The sequence below is a fragment of the Delphinapterus leucas genome, chromosome 15 (genome assembly GCF_059928025.1).
Source record: "Delphinapterus leucas isolate spDelLeu-1000000601 "Yukka" chromosome 15, BTC_Dleu_Yukka2, whole genome shotgun sequence".
NCBI classification, from domain to species: Eukaryota; Metazoa; Chordata; class Mammalia; order Artiodactyla; family Monodontidae; genus Delphinapterus; species Delphinapterus leucas.
In genome coordinates, this window is record NC_143143.1 from 9,300,701 (window position 1) to 9,322,098 (window position 21,398).

The window sequence follows — 21,398 nt, forward strand, 5'->3', positions numbered from 1 at the left end:
AGAAAAAGACGACCTCAGAGGACGATTTATTTTTCCAATGGGCAATGTCTCAGTTCTTCAACTTTCAAAACATTACATTAGGTCTCCAGGTCCCTAAAAATTACTTTCAGATATCATAGTGTTTCAGAATTCTGGCAGCTCCCATCTGAGACGAATTTGAGTTACAAAATACAGATAAAAGGAAGTATCTCAAAACCGTCACACTGGCTTGCAACGCGAAGAGAAACAGATTAGAATTTATCCCTCATATTCTGATCACACCCCTTCCACATATATACATAATTCCAACTTAAAGAGAAAAGGCAGGCAAACTTACTTTCCCATCTTGGGTAGCTAGGTATGTGCACACAGATTTCCAAGCAACTAGAGGAAATGACTTCCCAATTGTCTTAATTGTGTAGGGAGATTTAAATCTTGATTCACTTTGTAGGTATTTTAGTTGTTTTCCGAACCATAAACAGACAAAATCATGTCTATATAGCAACAAACCCAATTACAAATTTAATTGCTAGAGAACTCAAAAAGATTTGCGCATAATATGAGTTGCATAACTCATTAAGGAAAGCTACTATCATACGTACTAATACTCTCTCTCCTTCCTTCATCCTCTTTCACAATTGCCTCCTTCTTCTGATGGTCCTGAGCGATTTGGCTAGAATTCTCTTTGTCACTTGAGGGAGAATCACAGGCACCATCAGATTTCTTCTCAGTGGCCTCTTCATCCACTTTATCCAAAGGATGAATCTTCACAATCCTCACCTTTAGCATTTTTTCCTTCCCAACCTATAAGGGAGACAGGAGAAAGAAACAAAGATAATAATTAAGGGGACTTGCCTGGTGATCCAGTGGCTAAGACTCCACGCTCCCAATGCAGGGGGCCTAGGTTCAACCCCTGGTCAGGGAACTAGATCCCACATGCTGCACCTGCATGCCGTAACTAAGACCCAGTGCAGCCAAATAAATAAATAAATATTAAGAAAAAAAAAGATATTAAGAACTAGAAACCTAAAGGTAACATTTAGAATATATTATCCAATACACATTCCACCTCACCTGACAAAAGTCACTGAAACTCTAAAGTAGTCAAGCACAGTGATTTTTTCCAACTTTATTTCTCAGATCTCCAGGTTGAAATATATCTTAAAAAATAAAATGATCACAATCTAGTTCATAATTCATGTACCAATGTACTAATGCCAAAGGGCAACTACTGCACAAACCTGAGGAATGTGTAAATAAAGTTCAAGAATTTCCATTTTCTAAAAAAATATATATATGGATATTCAACTCTCCAGAACCATCTGTTGAAAAGACTATCTTTTCTTCACTTAATTACCTTTCCACCTCTATCAAAAATCAGCACAGAGAGAGAGAGAGAGAGAGAGAGAGTGTGTGTGTGTGTGCGCGTGCTCACACCGATTTCCGGATGCTACTCTGTTCCACTGATCTACTGGTCTATCTTTATACCAATCTACTGGTCTATCTTTCAAAGTTGTTCTGGCTAGGTTTTTTGCATTACAATCAGCTTGGCAATCCCTACAAACAAGCTGCTGGGATTTTACTATTAATTGTGTTGAATCTATACGTCAATTTGGGAAGAACTGACATCTTAACAATATTTAGTTTTCTGACCAATGAACAAAGTCTACCTCTCCATCATTTAAGGCCTTCTTTAATTTCCCTAAGCAATGTTTTATAGTTTTGTGTATAGGTCTTACACATCTTTTGTCAGATTTACTCCCAGAGTATTCCAGATTTTTTGATGTTACTATAAATGGTATTGAATTTTTTAATTTCAATTTCCAACTGTTTGCTGCTAACACATAGAAATACAAATTGGTTTTTTGTATAGTGGGCCCTTCATTTCCACAGGTTCCATATCTGTGGATTCAACCAACCACGTATCGAAAATATTAAAAAAAAAAAGAAAGAAAGAAAAAGAAATTCCAAAAAGCGAAATATGAATTTGCTTCACACTGGCAACTATTTACACAGCATTTACATGTGTATTAGGTATTATAAGTAATCTACAGGTAATTTAACGTATACTGCAGGATGTGCATAGGTTAAATGCAAACACTACACCATTTTATATAAGGGGCTTGAGCATCTGCAGATTTTGGTATCCACAGGGTCCTGGAACCAATCCTCCACGGATACCAAGGGATGACTGTATTTATCTTGTATCCTGCTACCTTGCTAAACTCACTTATTAGTTCTAGTACCTTATATGGTAGATTCCATGAGATTTTCTACATAGACAATCGTGCTGTCTGCAATTTTACTTCTTCCTTTCCAATTTGGATGCCTTTTACTTCTTTTTCTGACTAGAACCCCCAGTATAATATTAAGTAGAGTAGGAAAGCAGACATTCAGTCTTTTATCATTAGGTATGATGTTAGCTGTAGAATGTTATTCTGTAAATACTATTTATCAGGTTGAAGAAGTTTCTTTCTATTTGCAGTTATCTGGGAGTTTTTATTAGGAATTTGGATTTTGTCGAATGCATTTTGTGTGTAAATTGAGATGATCATATGGTTTATCAGTAAGGAGAATTAGAAATTTAAAACCTTGCATTCTTAGGCTAAATCCCACTTAGTCATGATGTATTATCCTTTTAACATAATGTTGGATTTCACCTGCTAAAATTTTTATTAGAACTTTTATATCTAGGTTCACAAGAGAGCTTTGTGAACATACTTTTTTTCTTAGTCTGTGGCTTTTTCTTGTGCTTATACGGTTTCCATATCAGGGTAATGCTGACCTCATAAAATGATTTGTGAAGAATTCCCTCCTCTTCTATTTTCTGAAATAACATATAGAATTGGTATTATTTCTTCCTTAAATGTTTGGTAGAATTCACCAGTGACAACATCTGGGCCTGAAGTTTTCTTTGTGGGATGATTTTCATTACAAATTCAATTTATTTAATAGATACAGGGCCATTAAAGGTTTCTATTTCTTCTTCAGTCAGTTTTGGTAGTTTGTGTCTTTCAAGGAATGCTTTCATTTAAATTGTCAGATTTATTGGCTTAAAGGTGTTAATAATATTCCCTTATTATTCTGTCAATATCTGTAGGCTCTGTTGGGATATCAGCTAATTCTTCATATTGGTTAATTCGTGTCTTCTTTTTTTTTTTACCTGAGTTTGCCTACAGGTTTATTAATTTTATTGATCTTCTCAAATTACCAGCTTTTGGTTTCACTGATTTCCTCTATGGTTTTCCTGTTTTCTATCTTATTGATTTTGCTCTGATTTTTACTAATTCTTCTTCTGTTTCCTTTGGGTTCTTTTTCTTATTTCTCAAGGTAAAAGCCAAGGTCAATGATTTGAGACCTTTCTTTTTTTTCTCACAGATGTTTAGTATTATACATTTCTCCTAAACACTACTGTAAGCAGTATCTCACAAATTCTAATATACTGTATTTTCATTCAGTTCAAAATATTATCTAATTTCCCTTTTGATTTCTTCTTTAATCTATGAGTAAGTTAAAGGTGTGTTATTTAGTTTCCAATTATTTGCAGAGTTTCCAGATATCTGTTATTGATTTAATTCCATTCTGGTCAGAGTATATACTTTGTATGATTTGAACCCTTGTAAGTTTACTGATTTTTTTTTATGGCCCAGACTATGGTCTACCATCATAAACTATGCACTTGAAAGGAATGTGTATTCTGCAGTTATTAGGTGGAATGTTTTATAAATGACAATTAGGTCAAGTTGGTTGATAATGTTATTCAGGTTTTCTATATTCTGGCTGACTTTTTGTCTACTCTTTCTACCAGTTATTGAGAAAAGGGGAGGGGGCTGAAATCTCCATCTATAATTTTGACTTGTCTATTTCTTTTGGTAGTTCTATTTTTGCTTCATGTACTCTGAAGCTCTCATTAGTAAATACATAAACATTAAGGACTGCTATGCCTTCTTAATAAACTGATCCCTTTGTCATTACGAAATGCTTCTTTATTCATGGTAATATTCTCTGTCCTGAAACCTACTTTGTCTGACACTTATATAGCCATACCAGATTTCTTTTGACTAATGTTAGGATGGTATCTTTTTTCCACCCTTTTAATATTATTCTATTTGTATCTTTCTTATAGGCAGCAGATAGTCGCGTGTTGCTTTCTTATCCAATCTGACAATCTCTACCTTTTAAGTGAAGTTTTTAGAACATTTATATTACACATAATTACAGATATGGTTAGGTACTTTCTTTCCATTTGGCTTATCAAAACTAAAAACTTGGGCTTCCCTGGTGGCGCAGTGCTTGAGAGTCCGCCTGCCGATGCAGGGGACACGGGTTCGTGCCCCGGTCTGGGAAGATCCCACGTGCCGCGGAGCCGCTGGGCCCGTGAGCCATGGCCACTGAGCCTGCGTGTCCGGAGCCTGTGCTCCGCAATGGGAGAGGCCACAACAGTGAGAGGCCCACGCACCGCAAAAAAAAAAAAAAAACTAAAAACTTGTGCTTTTCAAAAAACACTGTTAAGAGAATAAAAACACAAGCCCTAGATTGGGAGAAAAAGCAAAAGCACATATCTAATAAAGGATATGTATACAGAATATATAAATAAGTCTCACAACTTAAAAACAAGAAAATAATTTAAATTTAAACTAAATTTTTAAATGGACAAAGATATGAACAGACACTTCACCAAAGAAAATACAAATAGAAGGATAGCAACAAGCACATAAGGTGCTCAACATTATTAGTTATCAAAAGAGTAAATACTCAAGAATAAAAACCCTAGTCAAAGTCCACTGTATTCAATAATGCCAAAGCATTTACCAAAAGAGTTAGCAGTGAATGAGCAGCTCCAGATTCTTGTCAAAACTTGGCATTATTTTGACTTTTTCTTATTTACTAATCTAATGAGTATAAAATGATCTCACCACGGTTTCAATTTGATTTCCTAGATTACTAATGAATTTAAACATCTTTTCACATGTTTATGGACACGCCTATCTCCCTAATCTCTCTCCCCCCCTTCCTGGAACTCTTCCTCTTCCACCTTGCAGATGTGTGCAGAGTATCTTCCTTTTGCCACTCCGTATCTGTCTCCAGTCTTCTCTGCCTTGCTCTGTGCTTAAACAGGCTGATCTTTATGAACTACATCAAAGGGCTCCCTTGCCCTCTAGATTTTGGTGAGTTCCACCCATGGGAAGCATAAGCACAAAATCATATGGTATATTCATTCCCCTGTCTTCCTAGCAGGTTGGTTACTTCTCACTACCAAGTACTTTTCTACAATTACATTACTCTCTCCTAGTTCCTGTATCCACTCCCTCCCCTCATTTACTTGGGGTTTAGAAGTAGTAAAGCCTCTCCACTATTGACAGCCATGAGGTACTTTAACCTTGTTAGTTTTCCTTGACCTAGATCAGACTGCTGTCTGCTGTCTGTAGTTCCTTTATTAAACTCAATTCGATTACACCATATGAATATGCCATCTGTTTCCTGCCAGGACACTGAATGATATAGTGTGTGATTAAAACCCAATGATGATTCCACAGACAATTACAAAATTTTTAAAAAGTAGCTAGGAGATACAAGGAGTCAAAGTAAATTAAAGAAAGAACAAGGACTTTGGAGCCAGATAGACACAGACTTACTGGCTATTGTTGGGCTACCTAGGCCATTCCCCTCCTCCTCTTCTCTTGCCAGCCTGTCTCTTTTGAGGCTTTATAAAAAAGGTAGTATTCACTTTCTCAGCCCCCCTGCAGCTAAGGATGGATTATGTAAGCCATGGTCTAGGCAATAACATGTAAAGATAAAAGGGGACAGGAGGGGGACTTCCCTGGTGGTCCAGTGGGTAAGACTCTGCACTCCCAATGCAGGAGGCCCGGGTTCGATCCCTGGTTGGGGAACTAGATCCCACATGCATGCTGCCAACTAAGAGTTCGCATGCCGCAACTAAGAAGCCCGCATGGCACAACAAAGGTCCTGCGTGCCGCAAATAAGACCCAGCGCAGCCAAAATAAATAAATATTTTTAAAAAAAAAAGGGGGACAGGCGGAATATGCTTCTGGTAAAGATTTTCTTACTGTGCTTAGATATTTGATCACTCTGAATTGCGAGTGAGCAAACAATTGTGCTCACAGTCACAACTTCACAACCAAGAGGCAACAAAGCTAAGGACAAAAGCAAACACACCGAGAAAAGCAGAGCAGAAAGGCAGAGAAACGGAGTTTAAGTCCTTGACAATATTATTCAGCCTCTATACCAAACTTGGAATTGCCTGCCTCTAAGACTTATTATGTGAGATAATCAAATGTCTTCACTGGTTAAGCCGATGCTACTCAAAATGTTGTCCCCAGAGTGTTCGTATCATCACATCCTGGAGCTTGTTAGTTTCAGGCCCTACCCTAGACCTTTTGAATCAAGCTCTCAAGGGATGGGGCCCAAGAATGTACATTCAGTAATCCTCTAAGTGATTTTATTTAGGCTAAAGTTTGAGAAGTCCAGGCCACTGTCAGTCAGCCATTTCATTACATACAGATGAAATCACTAGTACTAACTAGTACATTACATCAACCTGAACAAGCTACTTAAACATCTGTGCCTGTTTACCACCTCACCTTTCTGTGCAGATTCTGTAAGACATTATGTAAAGCAACTAGCCCAGTATCCAATACATACAGAAATTCAACAAATGTTAGTTCCCTTCCGCCTGAATCTTACTTAAGTTTTCAAAGGATTATATAGGGATTGCTTTAGTGTTACGTAAACAGTTTACCTAACTACTTTAGTAAATCCTTTAGTAATAGTAATAGCTATCTTACCTATTTACTTCAGTAATAGCTATCCTTCAGTAACGGGCTGGAAAATTTAAAAATTTAAATAGAAAAACAAAACAGTCAACTCAATCACTGTTGCAGGGAAATGAAATCTTTTGCCTATAGATTCCATAGATTTGGACTAAAAATATCTAAAGGTCTTTTAAACAAAGTATGAAAAAAATGACAAGACAAACAAGGCCAATACAGCATCGAGTTATCAAAAAGGGACAAAAAAGGGAAAACAACGTTGCAATGATACACAGTCTAACAATTATTGTAATAGTCAACATTCCCAATAACAAACGTGGTTCTAAAATTTGGTGATTAGGGACTTCCTTGGTGGCGCAGTGGTTGGGAATCCACCTGTCAACACAGAGGACATGGGTTTGAGCCCTGGTCTGGGAGGATCCCACGTACCGCGGAGCAGCTGAGCCCGTGCGCCACAACTACTGAGCCTGTGCTCTAGAGCCCACGAGCCACAACTATTGAAGCCCGTGCTCCACAGCAAGAGAAGCCACTGCAATAAGAAGCCCTCGCACCACAACGAAGAGTAGCCTCCGCTCGCCGCAACTAGAGAAAGCCCGCCTGCAGCAACGAAAACCCAACACATTAAAAAAAAAAAAAAAAAAAAAAAATTGGCGATTAAAATATTTGATATTAAGTGGACTTCAAATGTAATGTATATTTTTACTCACATAGAAATATATTCTATAATCTATGTTGGAAGCTCCAATCCTGACATTTGGTGAGTCAAATCACATTAAAAAAAATAAATAAAAATAGGCACTCACCTCAAAATCACACTCTTCTCCCACAGCATATTTGGTCATGATCTCCAACCAAGCAGTATCTACTAACTTCTCTAAGGAGGCTGTGTTATGGTGAACCATTTCCAGAACAAGTTTCTCATACCAGGCAGGGAACTCCTCCTTCAAACTAAACAAACATGTCATCAATTATCAAGAAAATGCAGGACAGCCTATCCGGAGAGTTGCTCAGATCAATGCAAAAAGCTCTTTAGCAAATACATGCAAGGCACTGGAGAATACAAAGATTAAAACCTATGTGGTATACAGGATAAAGAAAGAACTTTTAAATAGCTTTGTCTGACTGACCTGTCCATGTTAATTTTCTCATCTATAAAATGAAAATAATAAGCACATCATTAGTAAGGTTGAACATTTTCCCATTCATTTGTTTTTGCAGTTGACTTCCCTTTTCAGGTATGAATTCTTTATACATATCCTTTGCGCAATTTTTGGTTGGGAGACCATAACTTAATTATTATGTCTCAATCAATAAAAATGCATTCCTTCATTTAGTTCTCACAATACATTGTGAGGGGTCTAGAATTTTCATTTTACAGATAAGAAAAATAAATCATGAATGGTTAATATGTTGGAACCATGATTTGAACTCCTTGCAAAGTGAAACAATGATGTACCACTTTTCATTTATTAAACTAGCAAAAAAGAACTTTAATTATCACACCCTGTTAGGAGCAAGTGAATGGTGCAAAATAGCACACATACTCTGCCAAAAGCCCATATTTCACCTCTTTTGGAAAGCAGTTTGACAACAGTTAGGAGAACTGTCATAGGTACACAAAGATATTCACTGCTGGATTCTTGATGACAGCAGAAAATGGGAAGCAACCTAAATGGAGAGTTGTTAGATATCCAATTCTGACCAGATAGTTTAACATATGTGTTACAGGGCAAAAGGAAGGATCAGGCATGAGAATATTCATACAGATGCAAGTAGCAGGTTTATTATCATACTACAATATTCTCAATCACTCTCTGTGCTGTTCATAACAAATGTTCCTCCAACTGCTAGGCTTAAAAGCTCTTATCATACTCCGTTCACAATTAACCTACCAAGTTATCTGCTATTCCCCTCATGATCAATAACCTTCAAGTCTCCCTGCCTTTGTTAAGGCTGTTACCTTTGTCCTCTCCCCACTGTCTTCCCTCCCAGCTTAATCACCCTTCCAACATGTCCTCAGACTTCCTTAATTCCATGAGGCCTTTCCTGGCCCCTATAAATTCACTGTCTCTTTCCATTAAGCCTCCCAGTCACTCAGGCTTAAAGCTTCATTGTCTGTGGTTATTTCTGGGGAGTGAAGTTGGACAATGATGTTCAGATTCTTTTACTAACTCTGTATTGTTTACATTCTTATAACAAGTATGCATTTCTTTTATAATCAGAAAAAAGTATTTCTACTTTGAATAAAAATTATAAAACCTCACTTTTTCAAAAATTTCTCCCATTACTCCTTATATTCTATTAGCTATCAAATCACATAAAACATTCCCTAAGTGTGTTCTTCAGAACTTCCCTCTGTTGCAATGGGATCTAAGGTCGAATAAGTTTAAAACCCATAAGACTAAACCAAGCTAGAGTATCTTTACTACAGTCTTCTGAAAATCTTTAATGTGTATTATGACTTTTCAAGAACAAACTTTGTAGTGGTTTTCCAAAATTATGACCAAACCCCCTTTTTCAGAATGTAAATCCATCTCACTCTTTCTATTCCCAATAATGCCATGATTCCCGACCCGAATACTCTTAGCTAGACTACACAGACTTCCCACCTGCCTCTTCCCTCTCTAACTCATCTTGCACACCGCTTCCAGATTAATCTTCTCAAAGCACAACCCCAATCATCAAAACTGTCATATGTGCCTCTGCTGTTCAAAAAGCATTGCTGTCCTCACACTGGTCACTGAAGTAAATACATGAATAGCTGAGACAGAGATCACATGGCCCACAAACCCTAAAATATTTACTAACTGGCACTTTACAGTAAAGGTAGGCCAACCCTGAGTCTAGTATACTAAATGGGGCATATACATAAATAACAATAATCCAAAACAGAACTATGTCAGTGACCCAAGCAAAGAAGAAACAGGCACCAGGTTAACAGACTTCACTAATTATTAATCAGTGATGGAACCATTACTAGACCCCAGGTCTCAACTGAAGGTTGTGTTCTGTTACACAGGCAAAAGAGCAGAATGGTATTAATTACTAAACTGTATGCTCTCTGCTTATATACTATCAAGAGAAGTCAATGAGAAGTCCACAGAAAAAGTTTCTACTCCGAATTTCTAAAAGAGTACTGTTTTTCGATAGTAGCTAGAAATGGAGTATAACCTTTAAAATTTGTGAATCACTATAATGTACTCCTGTAACATATAATACTGTATATCAAATATACTTAAATTAAAAAAAAAAACCACTAAAAAAAAAAGAGTACTGTTTTATCATCCTTAGTTTCTACTTATCTTCTGCATGCTTCTACTGCCTAAATTCTGAGTGTTTTTTTTGAGAGACTACCCAGACAAATAGGCCCTTTGAAAACAGACAGAATTTTTAAGACACCTCATTCAACCACCCCACTCAGATAAACTGTCTTCAAACTATGTACTTATTTTTGATAGCTGCTTTAAATACTATCTTAAATTTCAAATGACCACAAAATAAAGAAAACTTTCTGCTCATTTGCTGCCTCCATATTACTTCTAGATTACACCAGCTTCCTTTGCTTAGGACCACATTTCCAGAGTATTTACAAGGTAAAAGTATACAGCAAGAACACTCAAAAGCCTAGTAAATACGTAAATAAGTGTACACACAACTATATATTCCACATACTGTTACTTGCAAAATGACAACAGGCAAGACACCAGTACATTATACTAACGTAATGTATTCCAATTTATGCCCCATAAATTTAAATACAAATATTGTTTTATGGTTAATATTCCCTCTTTCCTAATAACATGAAGATAGCGCTAGAAGGGCAGTGCTTCTACTACTTACAGTTCAGCAACTTCCTGTTCCTCCTCCCAGGCCTCTTTGTGTGTTAGCTGACTGCTTCCAGTACTCTTACACGTCCAAATGCGCTCACTGTATCTTTCCAAGCGGGCTTCATACTCTCTGTTAGCAGTGGCTCAGGAACACAATATTCAAGCAACAGAGACAACTAATCCACAAAATACTTACCATATATGGGAAAAGACTACAGTATACTTTCTATAATGTACAGCATAAGATAAAACTGAAATCAGAATTTTCAATTGGCAAATCCAAACAAGATGATTAACACTAAAGTATGGTTAGGACCGTCTACAACTGTGCTTTCTTCAATTCACCCAAGTTTCATTTCACAAGACTCACACAGTACTAAAGATTAGTAAGAAAAAATAAGGGCAAAATAAAATACAAGACACAAGGAATAAGAATTTAAGGTATGTGAAACTGTTACACAACTCAGATGGTCAGCAAGTTTAAGAATCAGTTCCACAGTAAGATGAGATGGCTCCAGCAGTCTCACAGGCAGTTTGGAATAACCCCGTGCATATGCTAATGATCCATTTACTAACAGCCTTCCAGTCTGCCTTGGAAACACTTGTTGATTCTCTAAGGTTTAAAAAGTAAGTTCCATAAAGTAGTAAAAATAATTGTGATATAGTAATATTTATCCAGAGTTTGTTATCTCCAATAATACCACGTCCACAAGTTGTTTACCAGTCATTATTCTGTCTTTGTGAGGGAGATGGAGGAAGACATCCTATAACTAGTGCATGTATATGGTAACTTTCCATACCATCCCAATTGTAATTCATTATCACCCAGCCATATTCAAATTCAAATGACAAGTAACTAATTTACTTTTATGCACAGCAAAAGATGCTATGCAGGAAAATAAACTTACACCACAACTAGAGAATTAGCTGCCAATCTCTGTACTTTCCAAGTGACAGTTTTTATATATAATGGTTGAAATAAAAAGTATTTAAACAGCTCCCCTTGTAATATTACCTCACAACTAAACAAATAATTCATTTTTAATATAAAAGATTCTTGGTTTTCTAGGGTTATGATCAGTTAAAAGACAAATGACAGGGATAAATCCATAAATAATCCAGAACTGTAGTTTTAGTCAATAGTATAAGCACCTTCTCTCACCATATCATTCTCTGGATCTGCCAAAAACAAAGCAATATGTCTCTTTTCCTCACCGGGCTGTTGCTAATATTTAAATGATTAAACAAAATAGAGCACCTGTAAAAATCAGGAGTCAGACTTCCATAGAAAGCTATGTAAATCCAATCACTGAAAACTTATAAAATCCCATAGAGAAAAGGAAATAGCATGGTTTTCTACAGGGACATTATCATAACTAACTTATCAACAAAATGGATTTGTTTTCTGTTTGCCTGTTTGCACCTGGGGAGGGGAGGTAAAATAAAGAATCAGTACGTGGATTTATTTAAACATTGAAAAAGCTTAGTAACATTCTAGGGCTTCCCTGGTGGCACAGTGGTTGAGAGTCCGCCTGCCGATGCGGGGGGCGCGGGTTCGTGCCCCGGTCCGGGAGGATCCCACATGCTGCGGAGCGGCTGGGCCCGTGGGCCGTGGCCGCTGGGCCTGCACGTCCAGAGCCTGTGCTCTGCGACTGGAGGGGCCACGGTAGTGAGGAGCCCGTGTACCGGAAAAAAAAAAAAAAAAAAAAGCTTAGTAACATTCTAATATATCATTCAGCTACACTGAAGAAATTCACTGTGTAATCAGAGAGAATGTGAGATTAACAAATACGTCCTAAAGAGAAAACATTGAGTTTTTATTATTAGTTGTTATTTTATTAATTTATTTATTTTTGCTGTGTTGGGTCTTCGTTTCTGTGCGAGGGCTTTCTCTAGTTGTGGCAAGCGGGGGCCACTCTTCATTGCAGTGCGCGGGCCTCTCACTATCACGGTGTCTCTTGTTGCTGAGCACAGGCTCCAGACCAGCAGGCTCAGTAGTTGTGGCTCACAGGCCTAGTTGCTCGGAGGCATGTGGGATCCTCCCAGACCAGGGCTCGAACCCGTGTCCCCTGCATTAGCAGGCAGATTCTCAACCACTGCGCCACCAGGGAAGCCCCTATTATTAGCTGTTAATTTAAAAAGTAGGAATAATGTGGGAATTTCCTGGTGGTCCAGTGGCCGAGAGCATGGGTTCAATCCCTGGTGGGGGAACTAAGATCCTGCAAGTCAGGAGGCTCTGCCCAGTGGGGGGGGGGGGGGGAGTAGGAATAATGTGCCATGTGCCCAGTCCATTCTCCTTAGATCAAGACCCATATGGCCAATAACACACAAGACTGCTGTCACCTGGATGCCTCAGTAATCCCTCAAATCCAACTTCTTCTAAAACTAAACTCTTACTACTCCTCCACTCCCTCCCAAACTTGCTCTTTAACAGATACTCCCAATCTCACTGAATGGCCCTAGTGTCCAAGTTAGAAATCAGGGAATCATCCTAACCTCTTCAGTCCCTAACTGTAACCACTTAGGTGTTTCTCAATTAAGTCCTTTCTCTCCAATAAAAGAACCATTATCCAAATCCAGCTTTTGATCCTCATTTCTCATCCAGTCATAACATTTTAAAACATGTTAATTGGCCTGACTGGTAATCCTCTTCTTCTCTGGTCCTTTGTGATTCTCACACTCACAACCTTTTTTCTGTCTTGTTTTTAAACCCATTTCTTCTGATTTAAAAATCTCACTTGGCCTCAGGCCTCCTAAAATACAAATATGTTGTTGCAAAGGGAAAAATCCTCCGGCCCCCACAGTTCTGAAAATCACTCCACCCATCAAGATTTTATTTTCTATGATTTTTATTATTTTAAGGGAAAAAAAGGAAGAAACTTTTTTTTCCAACTTTTTTCAAACAATATGTATTTAAATACCAAATACTGATTAATTGAGTGTGGTTTTTCAAATAATGACAGTCTCTTCTACCCTAATACAGCTCTTTCATACCCTCCTTTGAAAATCATCGTCAGTATAGCATTCTCATTCTGGGTGACCTCACCCATGCCCGTAACTTCAACTACTACCTATATAATAACTATATCTAATAACTTCTATCACCAGCTCAGTCTCCTCTCTCTGAACTCCAGGCCCACATATATACTAGCAACATATACATCTCCATTTGGATATACTCAGCAATTCAATACAAGAACCTCCGTAACTAAACACTTCCTATCCGTCCCCCACCACCCTTGACAGTCAAAACAAAAGAACCACTTGATCCTCTTCCATGAAACCCCACACCTCAGATTGGGACTCAAACCCAATCACATCTCAGATGGGGCTTGAACCCACAATCTCCCTGCTGAAACCACACACCTGGTCTCAGGACTAATGAAGCTCAGGTTCTTTATGCCTCAGTGCAGAAGGAATGCAGCGAGAGGCAAAGCCATAGGCAAGAAGTAGATTTATTAATATAGGATGCTTGTGAAGGATGCAAGCAGTCAGGCAAGGGAGTTTTCCCCAAGACCTAAGGGGGAAAGCAGGTTTATTTAGGGAGATACACACTCCACAGACAGAGTGTGGGCCCTCTCAGAAGGCGATAGGCCCTGGAATATGGGATGGTTCGTTTTTATGGGCTGGGTAATTTCATAGGCTAAGCAATAGGAAGATTACTCCAACTATTTTGGGGAAGAGGCAGGGATTTCCAGGAATTGGACCACTGCCCACTTTCTGGCCTCAGTCAGGGCGCCTGCGGGGCGTCATTTACAATATTCTAATGTATCGCAATGAGCGTATAATGAGGCTCAAGGTCTACTGGAAGTAGATTCTTCCGCCAACTCGGTTCTAACCACTTTATGTCCTCAGGGGCTGTCATTCTTTTAAGGTTGTGCCCTGCCCCCTTCCCTCCTGTCTCACAGGGTCCTCTATATCAGAGAAGAACACCACTAACCAAGTGATAACCAAAACATAACCCTTGATTCCTCCCCAATCAATCACCAAACCCTGTCAAATCTACTTAATTTCAGAAATCCATCAACTGTACTTCTCTCCACCTCAAGGGCTAGTAAATTTATTTAGACCACCATTATCTACTGCCTAGATTATTTAATTATTTAAACACCATCTAGTTGCCACTAGTCTCAAGGCTGCAGATCCATTCTCAATGCTACAGCCACATTGATCTTCCTAACCTAAAAGGCTGCTTCTTTCCTGTTCAAATTTTTCAACACCCTCCACTAAATTTAAGGCAAAGTCCAAACTCCTCAGCCTATCTCACAAGGACCTGTGATGCAGCCCTTTTCTGTATCTCTCAACACTGCATCTCCATTCCCACTTCTTCACTCCAGCCATGTGAAACTTCTTTCAGGTTTTCAAAATCGGGAATTCCCTGGTGGTCCAGTGGTTAGGACTCAGCGCTCTCACTGCCAGGGGCCCGGGTTAGAGCCCTGGTCAGGGAACTAAGATCCCACAAGCTGCCGAGTGCAGCCAAAACAAACAAAAAAACAAACAAAAACAGCTCACTGAGATATAACTGGCAAAATAAACTAAATTCTAACCATCCTTTGGATCTCAACTTAAAAGCAACCTTCCCCAGGAAACATTCCCTTAACCCTAAAATGTGGCAGACTGTACTATTTTTTCCAAATATCCACCTCTCTTCCCTAAGAGGATTCTACACCTCCACCCACTGCCATGTGGCTTGCAATACCTCCTGGGAAGAGGAAAGCACATCCCCTCCCCACAAAGGCTGGGCCCTGCCACATAACTTGCTTTGACCAATAGATGTGATAGACACCACTTCCAGGAAGAAGCTTAAAAAGCTGTCATGGTTTCCTCCTGACCTTTCTGCCACTAGAAAAGGTCGCTGCAGACAGGGACTGCTCCTTCAGCCTGAAACTTGGAATGAGAAAAATGTGCCTTTCCTTTTTTTTCACCTGTTTCCTTTTTTTCAAATGTGGCCCTAGAAAAATTTTAATTACATGTGGCTCACATCACATTTCTGTTGGATGGCACTATAAACCTAACGATTACGTCTAGGAATGAATGTCCTCTGACAGCACAATTTTTAACTGACTAGTCATTCAAATTAGATTAATTTCAAAAGTCTAAAACTGAAATTTCTACAACCACCCCTAACATTAGGTAGTTTTAAGTTTATGTAACTCTATTCTGGTTATTACTTTGATTTATGCTAAGAGAAAAGTTAAAGAAAAAATAAAAATGAAAGGAGGAAAAAAAAAGCCCATGAGAAGGATATTCAGGGACTTCCCTGGTGGCGCAGTGGTTAAGAATCCGCCTGCCAATGCAGGGGACATGGGACCGAGCCCTGGGCTGGGAAGATCCCACAGGCCATGGAGCAACTAGGCCCATGCGCCACAACTCCTGAGCCCGCAGCCTGCAACTACTGAAGCCCACACACCTAGAGCCCGTGCTCCACAACAACAGAAACCACCGTAATGAGAAGCCCACGCACCACAACGAAGACTGAACAGAGCCCCCCCAAAATAATAATAAATGATTTTTTTACAAAAAGAAGGATGTTAAGTCAGCTGGCTCTAAATCCTATTTCAGATTTTAGGTTACCAAAATAAGTCACTCACTCTCAAATAACCGCTCAAAGCAAATGCCAATTGTGGTTTTTATGTTCCAGCGACTGCTGCACTTATAATTGCAGACAAAATGTCAAAGCAATTCTCCAAAGGTTGTGTAAGCTATAAATGATAAGTTCAAATCCTAGACTATCTCATTATGCATCTACTTTTTCAAGAGTTCAAGAGCTACTTCCTTACCACCATATGCTGCCCTTCTTTGTTCTCTTTAGCCTTGTAAGTATTGTTTCTTTCAATAAAGTACCTGATAGCCTGAAAGGAAGTGGCCCATAAAAGTATGGAGGTTAAATAAGCATAACTATAACGCTAAGAGTTCTAAGTGAGAAGACAAAGCACCAACTCAAGGTCTGCTTTTTATCCTATTTTCTCTCTTTGGAGCAGTCTGTCATTAAGTTAAAAATAACTCTAATCTGATAATAACTTGTTACTTTAAAAAAATTAAATTACAAAAATCGACATAAGAGCTCAGTATTCCAACTGCCCAATAAAATCCTGTCTTGCAACTACAACTTAACCCCAGCTCTTAAAACACTCTAGGCAAATCAAGTTATTCTTGCCTAGAGCCAGAATAACTGTATATTCTAATACCCCCTCCTTATTACACCATCTAAAAGTTCTCATATTGATGCTACTAAGGTTATGAACTAGTTTCTAGGCTTTAGAAACTAGGATAAAGCAATACAAAAAAAAATTTAATCTACAGCAGGCCACTTGTAGGTTCAGTTCCTCCTTAAAATCTATCTTGACTTAAACACAGTCAGTGTAGAATTCTATTGTCAAATAATCACATCAAGAAGTGATTCCAATAAAGTTAATTTTTCAAACCAAGATCTACTGTCTTGCCAGCAGTAGTACTATCCTAGGAAGCAATGTACCATAGATTTAAAGCTACAGTACAATAAACATCAACATATAACCCAGTCATTAAATGTGTGCATCATTCACAACCACTGTTAAGTTTAATGAAGATGTACAGTAATACCTTCAAGAACACAATGCTCACAGTTTTAGGTCAATAAAACACCATACAAATTTGCCATAGAATATACATGCAACCAAAAGGTAGGTATAAGGAGAAAATTAAAGTATGAAGTCCTATTAAAACATAATTATAACTATAAATTAAGAACTGGAAATAACAATACTTCAAATGCAGCAGTTACCCAACCACATACTTGTTCTCCTCTATGAAATCACTAATAGCCTAATAAAGAAATATGCCAACCTGCCAACCACACAGTACAATTGTTTAAAAACCATCCTCAAAGTGCTTCCACTTGTAGAAATTACCAAGGGAGCAATTTTCCCCCAATATGTAACACAATTTAAGAACTCCTTTGTTAAAAGGGTTCTAAATACTGGTATGGGAAATTTTAAAGATGAAGAATTTTTATTAAATACATAACAGTTAAAAAGTTCCACGTATCAGTTTTCAACTGTCATCATTAAAAGAAACTCCTCATATGTATCACTGTATTTCAGCGATTTCAGTAAATGATATGAAAAAGCCGGGGCTGCCAGTTCTATCTACAGCCATTTTTTACAGAGCTCAGTACCTAGTACAGACTTAGAATTTGTCTCCTCCCTATCGCAGTTTCTGATGCTCCACTAGAACCAGGCCTGAAAAATCAACAACCAGTAATATTAGTGTGAATAACCATCAACTGCTCAAAAGATGACATCTGAAAAGGATATGGCAGATTCCCAAAAGTAATTTTTTACTTCACCAATGTTTTGGAATGTTATTTAAAAAAAAAAAAAATTGGGCACTTTTAGGATAAAGTATTTGGTAGAGCTAGAGCACTTCTCCAAAACAATCCAAAAGTCCTAACAGGACATGAAAAAGAACCAGATTACCACTCCGACCCCTCCCTTAAATGCACCTTATCATACCACAAACTGACACAAACAATGGACTAACATTATTAAAACTGAAAGAATAGCATTCCATGTTCCTCTCTTGATTTACTTTCAGGGATGAGGTACGAGGAGCACTGAATTCTACTCCTGATTCTCATCATTTACGGAGTGTGTGACCTTTAGCAAGCCAACCTCAACTGTGTGGGCCCGCTTGGCATACCCAGGCAGGAGAACCCCACCATCTCCAAGATCCATTTCAGCTCTGAGATGCTCTAGCTGCATTTCTTCAAGAGCCCTCCTACAGCATGGACTCACTTGTCAAATCCCTTTGTATGTAAACACCTAACATCCACAAACTGCACTCAAACAAGAATGAGGTTATCCCATAAAGCATTACATTAAAGGGAGGACCAAAGAGAAATGAAATCAAATGATATAGCTCACACCGGCATTTCCTTCCATACTGAAGCAAGCAAACTGAAACTACTAAGAAATCAAGTCCTTCCAAAGGGAAAGGGGTGATAAAACTAAAGAATACATTACCCTTCACTCTTGAAGCTTTCTGTACACTAAAGAAAGCTTGATTCAGAAAACTTTTTTACACTTAAGCTTCAAAACGGACGCATCTGGCATCCATAAAAAAAGTAAATAAGAGTCGTACAACTTTCAACTAAAAGACTAATAAGCTTGTGCAAGAAACCTTAAGCAATGATCAGAAGAAAGGGTGCTTCTCATTTAAAACATCAGCCTCGTGTTTCTAAAATACAACATAAAAACTTTAAGCGTGTCTTTTTGAAACGTTGTTAAAAGACAAATACTGATCTCCTATACATCGTCAAAATTCCAAATCTGTGCATGCCCAGGGAAGGAAGGCATCCGCTCCTCCAAGGTAACTTTTTTACTGCCTCTTCTCTAAGTCTGGACATTCGTTCTTGGTTTTGTGCCTCACAATCCTGTCAGTTCATCCATCACCAGCCTAAAGTCCACTCGGGAGAAGCAAAACACAAATGTCCCCGCAGAGATCCGGGAAGACGCAGTCGCGACTTGTACAACCCAGATCACGAGGCCGCTCAAGTACAATTTCCAAAACTTAAGTGGAAGGCTTAATTTAAAAAGAAAAAAGCAGCAGCAAAGAAAACCCCGCTCAACCCTCGGTACTTACGGCCTAAAGCCAACCCCCTGGGGCGGGGGGGGGGGCGGGATACAGGGTCGTTCATCTACAGCGAGGCCCGCTGACAAAGTGCGGGGCCGAGAAAAGGATGGAGGGCGCAGGGCTCCGGGGCGGCCTGAGCCGGGCCGGCCCGCCCGCCCAACCCCCCCCGGAACGGCGGGCCTGGGGCTCGAGCTCGGGGTGCTGGCCCGCCAGCGCCGGACGCGCTGACAGCTGCCACCGGCGCGGGGCTGCGCGGCCCACCCCGCCCCACCCCACCCCGCGGGCGGCCTGGCCGGCGCGACTGGAAAAGGATACTCCCGGGTGCGGAAGGCCTCCTGAGTGTGCGCGATGGTGAAGAGCGGCTCCTCGCCGGGAAGCGGCTTCACCAGCGGGAAGGGCTTGCGGCCCAGGAGCGGCGCCATCGCGGCGGCGGCAGCGGCGGGGAAGGCGGCTGCTCCTCAGCGCGCCCGCGGCGTAACACTAGGCCCCGCGGCCCGGAGCGAGCGCCTGGCTCCCGGGGGGAGGGTGGGGGAGGGGAGGGGTGAGAGGGCGGCGCGAACTCGGCTCCTTCACTGCTGGCGCCGCCGCGCTAGGGCCATGAAGAGGGACGCAAGGGCACAGAACTCCCACGCACAATGCCGCGCCGCCCCGAAGCCTCCGGCCAACCTTCGCTACGGGTCCCCGCGTTCGGCAGTCACGACTCGTCCTCAGCTGCACCGGAGGAAATTATTGAAAAATGGCGGGAGATTCCCCTCCTCCCCCTGGTCCGGCCAGCGCACACACTAACATGCTCCCCTGTGGCGCCGGTGGCGAATGCTCCAATAGGCGGAGAGCTGGTCAGCACCCAGCGTTTATTGGCTCTCAGGAGCTGCCGCTCTGCGATTGGGTCCCTCCCCCTTCCCGGGCCGCCTAGTTGGGTTGCAGCGCACTAGAGGGCAGTAAGAAGAGGTGAAAGGTCACGTTATGTAAGCGCCAGTGACAGGAGCGAGCCTCCGGCAGCGGAGTTGAAAGTGGGGGACAGCGGGGCACCGAAAGGCCGAGAATTCAAAGAGGTCAGGCCAGAGAAGCCCTCTAACATACACAGACACTACGCCATCTGTCACCGAAGGCGACACCGACATCCGGGCACCACTGTCCGTGTGGTGCGCCGGAGGGGGGAGGGGGAGCGCGCGGCCAGGGGCTTTGTCTTTTCACTTGGGCTCCGCCCCCTTCTTAAAGGCGCCGCTCTCGGCCACGCCCGGAGGTGCGCGGGTGGGGCGGATGGGAGGAGGGCTTGGCGGGAAGTAACCTCCAGACCTTACCTCAGCAAAGGTTCTACGAGGGGTAACTTGAGCCCCAGCCTTGCTCCCCCCAAAGTTACCTGCTTCTAGACTAGAGTGTGGTTGAGATCTAGATATTAGTATAATGCTTGCTTCTAGGGGCTTGCTGTAAAGGATAATACAGGATCTTCTTTGGAAAAATATATTAAACGACATGTCTATTAAAAATACATACCTTCATTCAAATAGTCTTTACTAGCACCTACAATGTTCAGGGCCCTGCGTTGGGTGCTACAGGGGAGAAATATGAGACTTGAAAAAATGAGAGACAAATAATCACAGTTCTGTGTGATGAATGCTGTACAAAGTGCGCAGTAAGAAAACAGCAATAATTGTGCCTGGAGAGTGAGAACATTTGAGCTACTTCTCCAAGCACACTACACCCACATAGTCCAAAATCTGCTTGGCTATCCAGTACAGTCAGAAACACACTTATTAATCATTCATCCCTGGTTAAATTGTCACCCTTGGTTCAAAAATCTTCAGCGGGCTTCCCTGGTGGCGCAGTGGTTGAGAGTCCGCCTGCCGATGCAGGGGACACGGGTTCGTGCCCCGGTCCGGGAGGATCCCACATGCCGCGGAGCAGCTGGGCCCGTGAGCCATGGCCGCTGAGCCTGCGCGTCCGGAGCCTGTGCTCCGCAACGGGAGAGGCCACAACAGTGAGAGGCCCGCGTACCGGAAAAAAAAAAAAAAAAAAAACTTCAGTGCCCAGAACATACCTTCCCAGCCTAGTCTTCGACAGGGCTAGACCGCTAGATGTCCCTGAATGGCAGCATGCCAATGCCAGACCGTTTTCTCCTTTTCTTCTCACCTTGAAGTGAGAAGGATACCCCCCCGACCCGCGTAAAAGGTAAGTTCTAGGTGTCAAC

General features: G+C 40.7%; 1 protein-coding gene across 3 annotated transcripts in view; it reads right to left on the minus strand.

Moving 5' to 3' along the window:
• BAZ1B (bromodomain adjacent to zinc finger domain 1B) overlaps positions 1–21,188 on the minus strand; it is a 65,618-nt gene extending 44,430 nt beyond the window's left edge. For 2 of the 3 annotated variants that reach the window (XM_089895765.1, XM_089895766.1), the window contains exons 1-4: positions 19,526–21,188; positions 10,611–10,727; positions 7,574–7,718; positions 582–783 (exon numbers count right to left, since the gene is read on the minus strand). In XM_089895765.1, coding sequence (XP_089751891.1) covers positions 582–783; positions 7,574–7,718; positions 10,611–10,727; positions 19,526–19,632 — 571 coding nt within the window. In that variant the 5' untranslated portion in view covers positions 19,633–21,188. The remainder of the gene's footprint in view (positions 1–581; positions 784–7,573; positions 7,719–10,610; positions 10,728–19,525) is intronic. The other variant, XM_022588060.3, reaches the window with a different exon arrangement.
• Between the last annotated feature and the right edge of the window lie 210 nt (positions 21,189–21,398).